This window comes from Panthera leo, chromosome B3 (assembly GCF_018350215.1).
Source record: "Panthera leo isolate Ple1 chromosome B3, P.leo_Ple1_pat1.1, whole genome shotgun sequence".
NCBI classification, from domain to species: domain Eukaryota; kingdom Metazoa; phylum Chordata; class Mammalia; order Carnivora; family Felidae; genus Panthera; species Panthera leo.
The window spans coordinates 46,776,314-46,789,680 of NC_056684.1; the positions used below are offsets into that span (position 1 = coordinate 46,776,314).

General features: G+C 44.7%; 1 protein-coding gene across 1 annotated transcript in view; it reads right to left on the reverse strand.

The window, feature by feature from the left end:
* Nucleotides 1-3,988: 3,988 nt before the first annotated feature.
* Nucleotides 3,989-13,367, reverse strand: part of LOC122221987 (myocardial zonula adherens protein) — an 89,082-nt gene continuing 79,703 nt past the window's right edge. The window contains exon 13 of the mRNA XM_042941913.1: nucleotides 3,989-4,929. Within this exon, the coding sequence (XP_042797847.1) occupies nucleotides 4,833-4,929 (97 nt within the window). The 3' untranslated portion in view covers nucleotides 3,989-4,832. The remainder of the gene's footprint in view (nucleotides 4,930-13,367) is intronic.

Sequence of the window (13,367 nt, forward strand, 5' to 3'; positions counted from 1 at the left end):
GGCTGAATGTGTTTTGTTTAGGAGGGTGGCAAGTTAAGAGGAAAGGAGAGAATTAAAATATTTGCAAGATGTCATTAATCTCCAGCAAGAGCCTAGAGTTGTTTTTTTTTTTCCCCCTCTTCATTTCAGAACTAATCCAGCTTTCTGTTATTTGGCTCAGAAAAGTCTTAAATCTGTAACAAGAGAGTAACTTCCTGTTCTCAAGAGTATGGCTGCCAAAGAAAACATTTACAAGAAAAGTCCCAGGGCCAAAAAATTGCCTACTAATTATTTCTTAACCCCCTCCCACCCCTAATTCAGGAAGGTGAATGCTGTAAATGCTGTATGTTAAAACTCAAAAGTATGTGTTGAAAAATTAAGAGAAAACCCCTAAGAACTGTTTGCTATTTATTTATATTTTATTGCATTCAAATTACATGGGTTTTATGGCCCTTGGGCACAAATTAATGTTTCTTATAATATTTTGTTCGGAATTCCACAAAGATTATACTATGCCTTTATCAAAATACATGATGGCAGTTTTTACTGGGCACCTTACCAACTGAAGACGGGGAAGCAACCCCAACCTTCAGGACCTGACTAGCACTGCCAGCTAGGCCATGATGTCGCTCCAAATTGGCCTGACTCAGCAGTGAGGTCTTGGTGTTCCCCTCGGTGATCTGTCTTATTCAGGGCAATGCCAATCAAAGTCCCAGCAGCCTTTGGTAGAAATGGACAGACTGGAAAACTCATATGGGAATGTGAAGGACCCAGAATACCCTAAACCACTTAGAAAAAGAACAAAGTTGGAGAGCCTGTGCCACCTGAATTCAAACCTTATTAGAGCACTCTGATGATCAAGAGAGTGTAGGCTTGGTATCAAGATGGCAAATAGATCGATGTAACAAAGTAGTGAGTGTATATATTGACTGATGCAAATATCACCAAGTGATTTTCAACAATGGTACCGAAGCAATTAGGTGGAAAACGGGTAGTCTTTTCAAAGAGTGCTCAAATAATTTATACTACACACCGTATGTTAGTAATCTAATCCTGTCCCGACACATTATCCAAAATTTAGCCACCAGTCTCCCTCTGGTTCTTTTTGCCTCTGGTCTCTCTTTGCAGAAATACATCTCCAGTCTCCTTTTTGGCCTTTCCCTTTCCTGACAAAATCAAATGGGTTATTCTCAGATTTGCATATGAGGAAAAGGACACTACAGTTTATTTAATCTGTGTATCCAGCCACATTTTTTTCCCCACTTCCCTCCCACACAATCTCACTCACTAGTCTTCATGGAGTCTCTAATCTGTGTTCAATAAGAGGAGATCCTTGGATTTGCAAATATTCATGATGCAACACCTCTTTCCCAATGATTACTAGTAATAATGGCAGGTGGCAACTGTTGGCATGTGTCTGGTGCAGTGCTGGCAGATTTTTCCACGTTCTTTCACATGATCTGCACAGCAGGCCTATGAGGGGGGTACAGTTTGAGTTCGAGGCAAAACTACTCAGTGAGAGCACTGAGCCTGAGAGCTCAAGTGGCCTCACCAAACAGGTACTGTGATTTAGTTGCAGACCCGGGACTGACTCCGGACTTCCCACCTGTGTTCTGGAATTAAGCCTGTGTGGTTTCAGACAGTTTTCATCTCTCTTTGAGTTTGTTTCCTTGTCCACAAAATGGCACTAGTAATATCTTCCACATAGAATAGTTGCCAAGATTTAGTGGATATATGCCGGGTCTGGCTCAGTAACTCTTGGTGTCCTGTACTTCCCCAGCCAGGGCTCTTTCTGGGGTACTTTGCATTTGTAGATTTCTTCATGATTATCAGGGTTTGGAATGGGCCCCCTCCTTTATGGGAAATTACCTCCCAAGGAACTCACATCACTGGAGAGACAGGAAATGGACATGATGATCAGTCATTAGATATAAGAGAAGAAGGAGGGCCTAAAAAAAAGTACCCCTGGGATTTCAGAGACAGCAGAGATCAGGAAGAGCCAGACTCACTGGGAACAATTTTGCAGAGGCGATGGTCTCGAGGTGCACATGTCTGTCTCCCCAGCGCCGATGGCATGCGCTGGTTGAACTGAACTGGGCCTCTGAGTCTGGATGTGAAGAAGAGCACTGTGGTCTGAGGTGGCCTGAGCCAACACACGAGGGAATCCTGCCCTTCCTGTCACATGCTCCCACCCCACCCCTTACCCTAGGGGGACCACCCCCAGAGCTCCTGGAGCAGGAAGACAGCATTTGCTGGGGGAGGAAGAGGGTGCCCAGGGTAGACTCACCACCAGCTCAGAGGTCAGCCTTGGTTGATGCCCCCTCTAGAGGGGGGAGGGCCTGTCACATCAAGCAACTCCAAGCTCTTTCCAGATGTCCCTTTCCCTGCCAGCCCTGAAGTCTGCCCTCTGGGGCCAGTCCCACCCAGATTCTAACCCCATTTCGGTCACAGGGCTTGAATATTTTCTGTCTCCATGGCTGGCTCTTGCTTTTGACTAAGCAACAGGCCTTCTCTGATTGCAGGATCCCGGGGAAAGCAAGCCCGCTTCCTCTAAGTCCAGGCCTGCTTCCTGTTTGCTGCCCATGTTCTCTCTGGGCCCTAGGGACGCCTACAGGCCTGCAGCTCACACCTGCACAGTCCCTGAGCTCAGGTATCCAAAGGCAATATCCTGAAGGAACTTTTTTCACTGCCTGTTAGGGGGACAGATCTGCCTCAAGCAAGCAACTTTATATACTCCTTCGTTTTCTCATTCCCAGTGTTGGCAAAGGGGTCAGGAAACCACATTCTCATCCTGTTGATAAGAATTTAAATGGACACAAACTTCCACAGCCCCGGTTGGAGCATATGCACCAGAAGACTTAAGTTGGCATAATTTTTTTAAAAATGTTTCTTTATTTTGAGAGAGAAAGAGCATGTGCACACAAGTGGGAGAGGGGCAAGGAGAGAGAGGGGGAGAGACAGTGAGAGAAGAAAGAGTCTGTGCTGTCAGCGCAGAGCCCAGTGTGGGGCTCAATCTCGCGAACCGTGAGATCATGACCTGAATCAAAATCAAGAATCGGACGCTTAACCGACTGAGTCACCCAGGCACCCCAAGTTTACATCATTTTTGTCTCAGCCCAGCGATTCCTCTTCTAGGAATTGATCCTGAGAAAGTAGTTAGGCAAGTGTACAAAGATGCATGTAGAAGAGGATTCATCAGAGGACTGCTTAAGAAAAGGAGACAACTTCCAAAATTCCAACCTGACTGGATAGGTCCAGGAAGTCATAGTATGCCAATAAACTGGAATCCAATTAATTATAAGAAGCAGTACCATAGATCTATATACCTATATCCATATCTAGATTGATCACAGTATAGTAAGTACATTACAAATGTATGTATTGATAATAGCACTTAGTAAGTAAGTGCCTACTATGTGCCACGCATCATGTTAGAATTTCATGGACATGAACTCATGTAATCTTCACACCAACTCCGGTTAGGAAAGAACTATCACTGATTGCATCTTACAGGGGCTCGAAGAGGTTCTGTGACTTGCCCAAAGCATATACTAGTGACCGAGCTCAATCCCCAGAGCCCATGTTACTAAATATCATGATTCTGCTTCTCAGTATACTGCCATGTTTGTTTTAAAAACAAAATAAATAGTGTGTGTGTGTGTGTGTGTGAAGAAAGCCAAGAAGGAATGAAATGAAAATATTGATAGAGGCACTATTATAGAATGTTACTTTTTTATTTAGGATAAAACCTTGCATACAAAGCTATTTTTCATTTCAATAAGATAAAATTACTATGTAATATTAGAGTTTGCAGATAATGTTCAGGGTTTACACACACACACACGCTGGTGCTCTCTCACACATACACACACCCTCTCTTATGGTTTATAAATGCTTCTAAGGACTACTGACTGAAAGATCACTGTGCCCTCACTTTGACATTCCAGATCCCGGTTCCGCTGTCTACCTCTTCTACCTGCCCATGGATGAAACACAGAGCCAACACGGGTAGAACAAAATATATGGCATTTATTAAACATATGTGACACAGATTGTAATATCAAAGTAGAGCATGCATGAACAAATTATTCATTTAACAAAAACACCAGTCGATACTGAAAACATGAAATGATTACATTTCCACAACATACAAAATTTTTTCAGTTAAAATGAGAAAGAAAAAAATCACAGGTAAAATAAATACATTGATTTCAGTGAGCCCCATACAGACATAAGGCACAAATTAAACCGGAGGATTAGCACATGGGAATGAGGCACCCATGCCCGCAGGAGGCCAGTCTCCAGCCGCGGCTCCCACACCCCACACACATCCTGGCACCAAGAAGAGAGAGCGTCTGCATGCTGGGAAGCCTTCCCTCCTGGCCAGGTCTCCCCAGGTGCCCACGCTCCCGCAGACAGGCTTCTCGGCACCAGAGAAACACTGCCTCTAATACTTTTATGGGTAAATAAAACCTTCATGCTGTAACAAATGATCCTGACGTGAATAACGTGAAATTTCAAATTAATGCCCTTTTTCCTCCCAGCTGAAGGCTAGTAAAACAGAAAATAAATTGTGAGGGAATTCTCCTGACAGAATTTCAGTGTCTACTCCCAAAGCTAATGACGGCCCAGTATAGCACGGTTGGGTGTTTGAAATATGACCTCGACACCTCTCTCTCCTGCCCTCCCCTTCCACCTCCGCTTTCCTTCATGTTTTAGAAGTAGATCAGAGTCAGCAATCTCCTTTCTGGCTTAAACCTGTATAGGACGAGGTGGTAGCCACCTTTCCCAGCCTCAAGCCACAGGGTTCTAGGGCCTTTGTCCCTCTGTCCAAAGCGACTGTCTCCAGGCGCCTAAGTCAGAGTTTTCTTCAGGGTTAACTCCAGGACTCGTGTGTACGGTGTGTAATTCCTGGAAGGCATTGCGATCTCACGAGTCCTCCCTGTTGGGCTGAGAAACGAGAAAAGGCAAGTCAGGAAGATCGACCAAAACTCCCCACAGTCTTCAAGTGAGACAGCTCTAGAAAATGGTTTTGCAGCCACGGCAGCCTGAAAATAAACTGACAGAATGCAGTTGAATCTTTTGTTTAAATATTATAAGAGGGACCATTAATCTTAGCAATTTTGAAAGGTCATGCTAAATATCATTCAGAAAAAAAAAAAAAACATGTATTTAAAGAACTCAAAATTATTTTAATGTAGGGGAACCTGGGTGGCTCAGCCGATTAGGTGTCTGACTTTGGCTCAGGTCACAATCTTGTAGTTTGTGAGTTCAAGCCCCAAGTCAGGCTCTGTGCTGACAGCTCAGGACCTGGAGCCTGCTTCAGATTCTGTGTCTCCCTCTCTCTCTTTCCCTCCCCACCTCACACTCTGTCTCTCTCTCTCAAATAAACATTAAAAAAATTTTTTTAATAAAAAAATAAAATGATTTTAATGTAGTGTGTTAGGTACTATAATAGATGCAAAATGAGCCGGATACTCTCCATTTGCCCATTCGGATAACTCTCCCCCTTCTCCACCCCACTCTGTGCCTTTGGGAAGCTGACCTGATGTCAGCATCCACGGGCTCCCTTAGAATTTAGCTTCCAGTTGGTTTTGACCAGTTGGGAACTGGTAGCAGGGGATAAGAGAATGGAAGGAGTGAAGTCATCATATTTGTTCCCTTTTGGCCAGGCTGCAGGTTGGTGGTTGGCTGCATTCCTCTAGCAGAGGCCACAGTTCCCAGCACCCCCCTTTTGTGTGTTCTATTGGCTTCTTCCCCCTGCCTCTGCAGAGGCCCAGTCTGGTGACCACTTCCACTGTGCTAGCTCCAGAGTAAGCCACTGTCCCTCATTTACTTTTCTCAAAGCTTCCCAAGCCTTCATCTAAGTCTCTTCAATCTTCCTGTCTTGCCAGGACCTTGAGCAATACAAGAATTAACATATTATGGGCAAACTGAGGGCAGAACGAGTTCGCGGAACTTAGGAGGAGGGCATCTGGAAATTTGCACAGAGGGGGCATCTTGAAGGGTGCTTAGGCGTTCCTCTGGTGGACAAGGAGATGGAAATTCAGGCAGAAGGGATAGTGTGTGCAAAGGCAAAAGAAGGGTGAACACAAGGACTCTGGGTGTGGAAAGACACACTTGGTAGGACTGGAGCAAAGAGTTCACGAAGGAAAATGGCAGAAGACGAGGCCTGGTGTGGAAGGGGCCTGTGTGCCCTGCTAAGGAGTTCAGAAGGGGACACAGAGCCACTAAGGAGGGGAGTGATATGCTCATATTCTTATTCTAGCAAGATTCCTTGGCACCACTAATGGTTGGCTGCAGAGGGGTTAGTCTGAAGGCAGAAAGTGAACAGATTTTTGCTATTTAGGAGGTGAAAGAGGTCATGAGAACTTGAATTCTGACTGTAGCACTCAAGGTGAAGTAGCCAGGAAAAGGTAGGGAGATACTGGGAAGGTAGAATTAACCAGGATTTGGTGACTGAGATGGAGAAAATATCCCGTTTCTTTTTCCTCCTGGACACATAACTACCTTTCCCAGCCCCCTTGGCAATGTAATGGGCCATATGACTAAAGGGGCAAAAATGATGTATATTACTTCCAGGTTTAGCCCAGAAAATCCTCTGCATAACCCTCCATGCCCAATCTCTTCCCTTTCATGCAGAGGATGTAGCGGAGGGCCCAAAAGGTCTCCAAAACCCAGGCAGAGTCATTAGTTAGAAAGAATCTGGGCTCCTGAATGTGTGCAAGGAGGCCCATGCCAATTAGTCTTGGACTGTGTCACGAGAAATCAGTATTTTGCCAAGCTGAGGTTTGTGGGCTTTTTGTTACAGCAGCTAACATTTCTTACCCCAACTACTGCAATGACCAATTGTACGTATGAGATACGAGTCCGCTCCCTTCCCTGAACTGCCCATAGCCAGTCTTTCACAAAGTGATATGGAATCTACCTCCTTAGCTACTGTTTTGTCATCTGTCTTCTCTATTCCCTCAGCCACTGCCGGAGTTCAGGCTCTCAACATTTATCTTTGACTATCTTTGAATACTTCAGGAGTATTCTAAATGGTCTCCCTTCCTTCCGTCTCAGCAAGTCTTCCCCCTCTTCAAATCCTCTACCCATTTTGCTGTCAAAGAGATCTCACTGATAAAAGAAGCACAATACTGTTCCTAAGACTTTTCAATGTTGCCCCATTGCTTCCTGGATGAAGTCTAAGCTCCTGTGCATGGTCTTAAAAGCCCTCTACCATCTCCTGCTATTTCTCCCATGGTTTTCATCATGGCCACACTGCCCTTCTCATGTTGCCCCCTCCACCTTGAATGCTCCCCTCATCAAATGGGTCTGGTGAATCCCTGCCTGTATTTCAAGACTCAGACATCACCTCCAATATGACAGTTTCCCTGATTCTGCACCGCAAGGATAGAAACGATCATTCCTTTCTTTTTGTGCTTGTTTTCAGTTTCCTTGAACAGTGGTGCTCACTTTTCTGCTTCCACAAGGTCACTTTTGCTAAACCTTCCCAGCAGTTAACACCTCCCACTACCCTGAAGTGATTTGCGACTATAGTTGGGATACAGCTTCTTAGGCGGTGTGTTAGAAGCTTGGGGGAAATTTTAAACTTTTATGTCTCTCTCTAAGAGATTCAGTATGTCTTCTCCATGCTCTCCAAACCATCCTCCCCTTACGGGAGAGGACTTACGGGCTTCTGGCACACTACTGGAAGTATCCCACAGCCCCCATTGGTCTACACATCCTCTGCCAGTTACAATTTCGTGAAGGGTGAAAACCGTAGCTCACCCCTCTCCATGAGTCTAGCAGCTCACTCGGGCCAGGCACACAGCTATCACTAAATGTATGGATGACGAAGGAAACCAGGGGATGAAGGATTTCCAGGAGTAAGTGGTCAGCAGGTCACCTGCCATAGATAGAGGAATCCACAAGATCTGTCAGTTGAGGGGTCCCCAGTGACCTGACCAGGCACTTTAGTGGAGTGCCAGGGGCAGGAGCCAGATGGTGATTTGTGCCAACCACTGTGAAAATTCCACATAACGGAAATGGTCTCTGGTGATAATATCCTAAAAGCCCATAAAGTCCAGAAATATTTATAAAGGTAAACGTTCTGGGTTGCAAAAACAGGCTTTCCTATCCCAGCCTTTCAAAAGGAAGTGAGGTATTTTATTTGGTTGATCACTAGGAAACAACAGGATTTCAAGAACACAAATAATTTCAACCACAGAACTAAAATTCAGCCATTTTCTTTAACACTTTAAGGCTATTGTTAACCTTTTATTAATCCATAAAGAGGCAGTTCCCCCGGGGGAAACAATAGCAGAGTCAGCAAATAGAGCTTTGACAAAAAACTACTTTGAGTTCTGGTCTCTACGATAGAAATAGGAGATGGAGGCATTTTAAAGCGCTTACTATGTGCTGGGCACTTGTGACCACGGGGAATAGGTTTCCATTACATCACACCTATTCAGGCATAATTTATGAGCTTGCTGGAAGCCAAGTTTCACTAAGGGGCAAGGAGAAAAAGTCTTTTTTTCTTTTCATTTTTTGTTTTTCATTTTCTCTTTGAAGGCTAGTGGACTGGAAATTGCTCTCAGTGGCTTTACTTAATATATATCAAACTTTCAAATCAAACTCTTAAGTCTTTTCTAAAAGACAGGTGTTTAAAACCCCTGAAATGACAGTGAGTGCCTTCTCAGCCCTTTCCTTCCATCTTTGCTCTAAGATCTGTGCTCTCTAGAAATGTATGGAGCGCAAGGGTTAGATGAAAAGGAGACATGAGGCAGAAGGTGGTATTTGAGTCAACTAGACACAGAGAACCTGGGTCTCCAGCAGGCTGGTGGCAGGGGGTATGGAGGTCACGAAGCAGGTCATGCAGGGAGGAGACAGGACTGTGTGGGCACTGAGGCCATCCTGGAGCAGAAGTGCCCACGGTGTACTGAGCTTAGGGACCTGGTATCGTCGTGGCGGCCACCAATGGAAATAGGAAAATGCACCCTCTATGCTGGGACTTCATACCTGTATCTTACTTCACCATCCCAGCAAGTTTCTGAGGGAATTACTGTCAAAAACCTTCCAGTTCTGAGTGAAGAAACTGAGACTCAAAGAAGTTAGGGATTTGCCCAAAGCTGTAGATGTAGTGAGAGGCGGACCCAGGACCTAAACCCAGGTCTAATTTCTAAGCCAGTGTTCTTAACCACTACTAAGAGGAACTGGCTTCGATGGAAAAAAAAATGATGCAGTCAGCTATGGATGCTGTAGGTGGGTATGAAGATCAATCAGCCAGCACGCTGGGAGCACCCAGCAGGGAATGAGGACTTGTGTCTGGAGAGGCTGGAACTAACTACCTGAGAGCTCAGCACGGGAAGGGCAGAAGTAAAGCCAGGAGACTGGCCGCCAGCTTTGCAAGAACCACTGTAACCAAGATAGAGCCATGAGAAGCTCCCGTGGTGAGGATCGGAGGTGGTAATTAGCGATCAGATGAAAATCCCTGCCCTGATGGAGCTTATGTTTAGTGAGGAGAGGGAGAATAATCACAAAGAAGTAAAACATAAGCAAAAATTGCTTCTTCGGGGTCCTTTATGAAGTAAATAAATAGGTTGTATTACAGTACAGATCACCTGCGTCGGTCCTCACTTGGTATGTACCTTTCATTCATTCAGCCAACAAATGTTTATTGAGCATCAAGAAAGTGCTAGACTAGGGGGTGAGTGAGCCCAGGGTCCCTGTCCACAGGAGTACATGGTGTTGGCAAAAATGGGGAAATGGTGGTGGTAGGGGGAGGAGTTCAACAAAAGGGGCTTATTGGCTCTAAAAGTAAAGAAAAGGCTGATTTCCAGTTTTCCCAGCATGAAAACCAAGCAGCTCTAATTATAAGTCAAACACGGTTAGCAGCAGCACAGCACGAAAGGCTTTGCAGGTACAGGCAGAAATGAGTCCTGGGTGGCCTGCTCTACTGTGGGGCTTCGTGCCTGGTGCCTGGAACACCCTGGGACTTATGTTTTACTTCTGACGTCTCAGTTGGAAGAGACCTCATCCATCACTGGGCCTTCCAGAGGTTTTTTTTTTTATGCAATGTCTAGAGGGTTCCAAACCACTGATAGTTTAATTGGAGAGCTTAATGCATACTGGAGCATGATAGGCTTGAATCCATTTCACAATCAATCCATCCCACAAAATTACTAATAACCATCAGTAAAAATTAAGTTAATGAAATTATCATAGCATACCCAAATTCACTTGTATTTGATACAGCGTCTTACATAATAACCAGAGTTTTGGTTTAGTTAACAGTAATAATAACTATTATTTATTAAGTGCTTAACTAGTTACCGTGCTAAATGCTTTATATACATGGTTTCATTTCATCCTCATAGAAACCCTGTGAGATTTGATGTTGTCCTCTTCACTTCCGTTTTAAGGATGAAATCTTTGAGGCTTAAGAGAGATTAAGTACCTTGCCCAAGGCTGTGCTCAGCAGCTGGCTGGGCAGGGAAGCCCCACAGCCTGAGGCTCGCCACACTGTCAGGTTCTTTCTTTCTTCTTTTCTTTTTTCTTTTTTTTAATGTTTTGTTTTTTGAGAGAGAGAGAGCAAGCAGGATAGAGGCAGAGAGAGAGGGAGACACAGAATCCGAACCAGGCTCCTGGCTCCAAGCTGTGAGCACAGAGCCCGACTCAAGGTTTGAACTCATGAGCCATGAGATCATGACCTGAGCCAAAGTTGGACTCTTAACCGACTGAACCACCCAGGCACCCCTGTCAGGTTCTTTTTGAGAGAACATGAAGTGAGAACAAAACTCATCTGCATAATTGAGGCTTAATTCAATACTTCTATTGATCTAAAACATTTTGGAGGAGGCTGGGTTAAGATTTTTTTTTTTTAAATAATCTCTACACCCAACATGGGGCTCAAGCTCACAACCTCAACATCAAGAGTTACGTGCTCTACCGACTGGGCCAGCCAGGCACCTTTTGGAAGTTGTTTTTAAAATATTCTGGAAAACACCATGGGCTCTTGTATTAGATGCAAGTTTAAAGTCCAAGTAAGAATCAGGAATTTTGTTAAAATATATATATATATATATATATATATATATATATATATATATATACACACACACACACATATATATATATACACACACACACACATATATAAATTCAGCAACTCTGTTTATTGTTATTTTTTGAATGTTTATTTATTTTGAGAGAGAGAGAACGAGAAAGCAGAGCCGGGGAGGGGCACAGAGAGAGGGAGAGAAAGAATCCCAAGCAGGTTCCTCACTGTCAGCCCAGAGCCAGATGTGGGGCTTGATCTCAGGAACCGGTGAGATCATGCCATGAGCCAAAACCAAGAGTTGGACATTTAACTGAGCCATCCAGGAGCCCTCTATTTATTCTTTTTTAAATCACACATGTACCACACCAGGACTTTGAAGACCTGGTTTTAATCCTGGCTGTGTGGTTTCCAGTAAATCACTTCTCTCTGGGCCTTGATTTTGGTATTTTTCAAACATGGGAATTAAACTAGACTTGGGGTGGGGGTTGGAGGAGCTCCTGGGTGGCTATGTTGCTTAAGTATCCGACTTCGGCTTTGGCTCAGGTCATGATCTCAAGGTTCGAGTTCCAGCCCCGCGTTGGGCTCTCTACTGTCAGCACAGAGCCTGCTTCGGATCCCCTGTCCCCCTCTCTCACTGGCCTTACCCCCTCCCCTCAAAAATAGACATTAAAAAAAATAATAAATAAACTAGACCAGGGGGTTCTAATTTGTTTTTGACCATAGAACTCTTTATTCAAACAAAATCTCACTTGGAATCCAACACACAAAACATACTAAAAGCTGAGTTTCTCAGGTTTGGTTTTGTTTTGTTTTCCAGGAGGGGGAGGGTCCCCACAGGCCAGCTCCTTGCTCACCTTCTCACCCCCTGAGGCATCCGGAGGCCTGACCCTGAGCCCCAGCACAGAGCCCAGCAGCACCAAGCACAGGTGGGAAACTGCTACTCTCTGAATTCTCTCTAAAGACCCCGAGCTCCTCACCACTCAGGCCCGCATGGCACCTTTCACATAGTAGGCACTTAATAAATATCTGTGAGGAAGCGAATGAAATCTTACTCTGCCTTTCCGGAAATGCGGATACGTAGTTTTCATTTCCTCTGCTGATTGACCTACGCAGTTAAAGTGCTAAGATGGATCCTGGGGGAAACCAAATGTTCCGTTTATGGAAAAGCTGCTTTTAGATACTGAAGTGGCTTCCAAGTCCACCATGGCCATAAGTTAAGGGTCTGTCAGCACTTCCATTATGAAAACCGCTTTGTGGTTTCATAACTTAGCCATAAAAGTTTGCTGCAGGCTATCCTTCGGCATACAAATTGAAAACCTTGTTTTAAGCCAAAATGTGGGAATTGGAAAACAAACAATTTATTGGTTTCAGACATAGTTTTATACACGTCTTAGCCAAACAAGATTTATTATGTGGGCAATTAAAGTGGACTAAACCACTTGATTCTTGAAAAACAAAAAAAGGACAGACATGATCAAACTTTATATTTCACAAGGAGGCCCTGGACATGATCATTCTTTTTGGCTTTATTTTTATCCGGTACTTTGTCCCCCACATTGATGAGACCTCGAGTCTACTTACATACCCTTCTCCCTGCTTGTGCTGGTTAAATCTGAGCAATCCCCTACTCAAACCACTGACTTTACTGAATGGGAAACTGAGGCCCCAGCAAAGAGAGTCCAGCCTGAATGTATCCCGCCACTAGCTAGGGGGACTAGACCCAGGTATTCTACATCCCAGCTTGGTGATCGGCTCATGGCCGTTTCCCACCAGATGTAACCATTCAAGGTTCCAGGATTCTACATTCTTCTGGCTTGCTAATGTCTAATGCAACACACACAAATATGCCCTCCCACAAACAGTATATGAGGTACTTTGTGATTTTGGCTACCTAAGTCACAAGCCACATGCTTATAAACTTGTTTTATGTCCTCTTTGGGCCAAGCACAGATTTGAGCTCCTAGAGATGGTGGGTTAGTTACTAGGTCACAGACTCTCCTCTTACTAGGGAGAGACCCAGGCATGGGTGTGTGGAGCAGCTTAAGAACAAACAGGTCAGTCCTCGAGCTCAGAAGTGCAACTTAACAAACAAGGCAGTCGTTCTTGTTTGTCTGTCATGACTGAAACAGATCATTTATTTGCGCCAGTGCTTGACAATACAGTGTTACGGCCCTGGGGAACAGGTGCATTTGTTCAAGACTTAGAACTTCTCCTCTGTGTTACCAAAGCCCCTCGCAGGCCCCCCTGGCACTGGCGTAAGCGTCTGCCTCCATATCTGTCTCCCCAGACCGCATGTGGGGCAGGAACCAAATCTCATTCCTCTCCCTATGCCTCTGGCACAAAG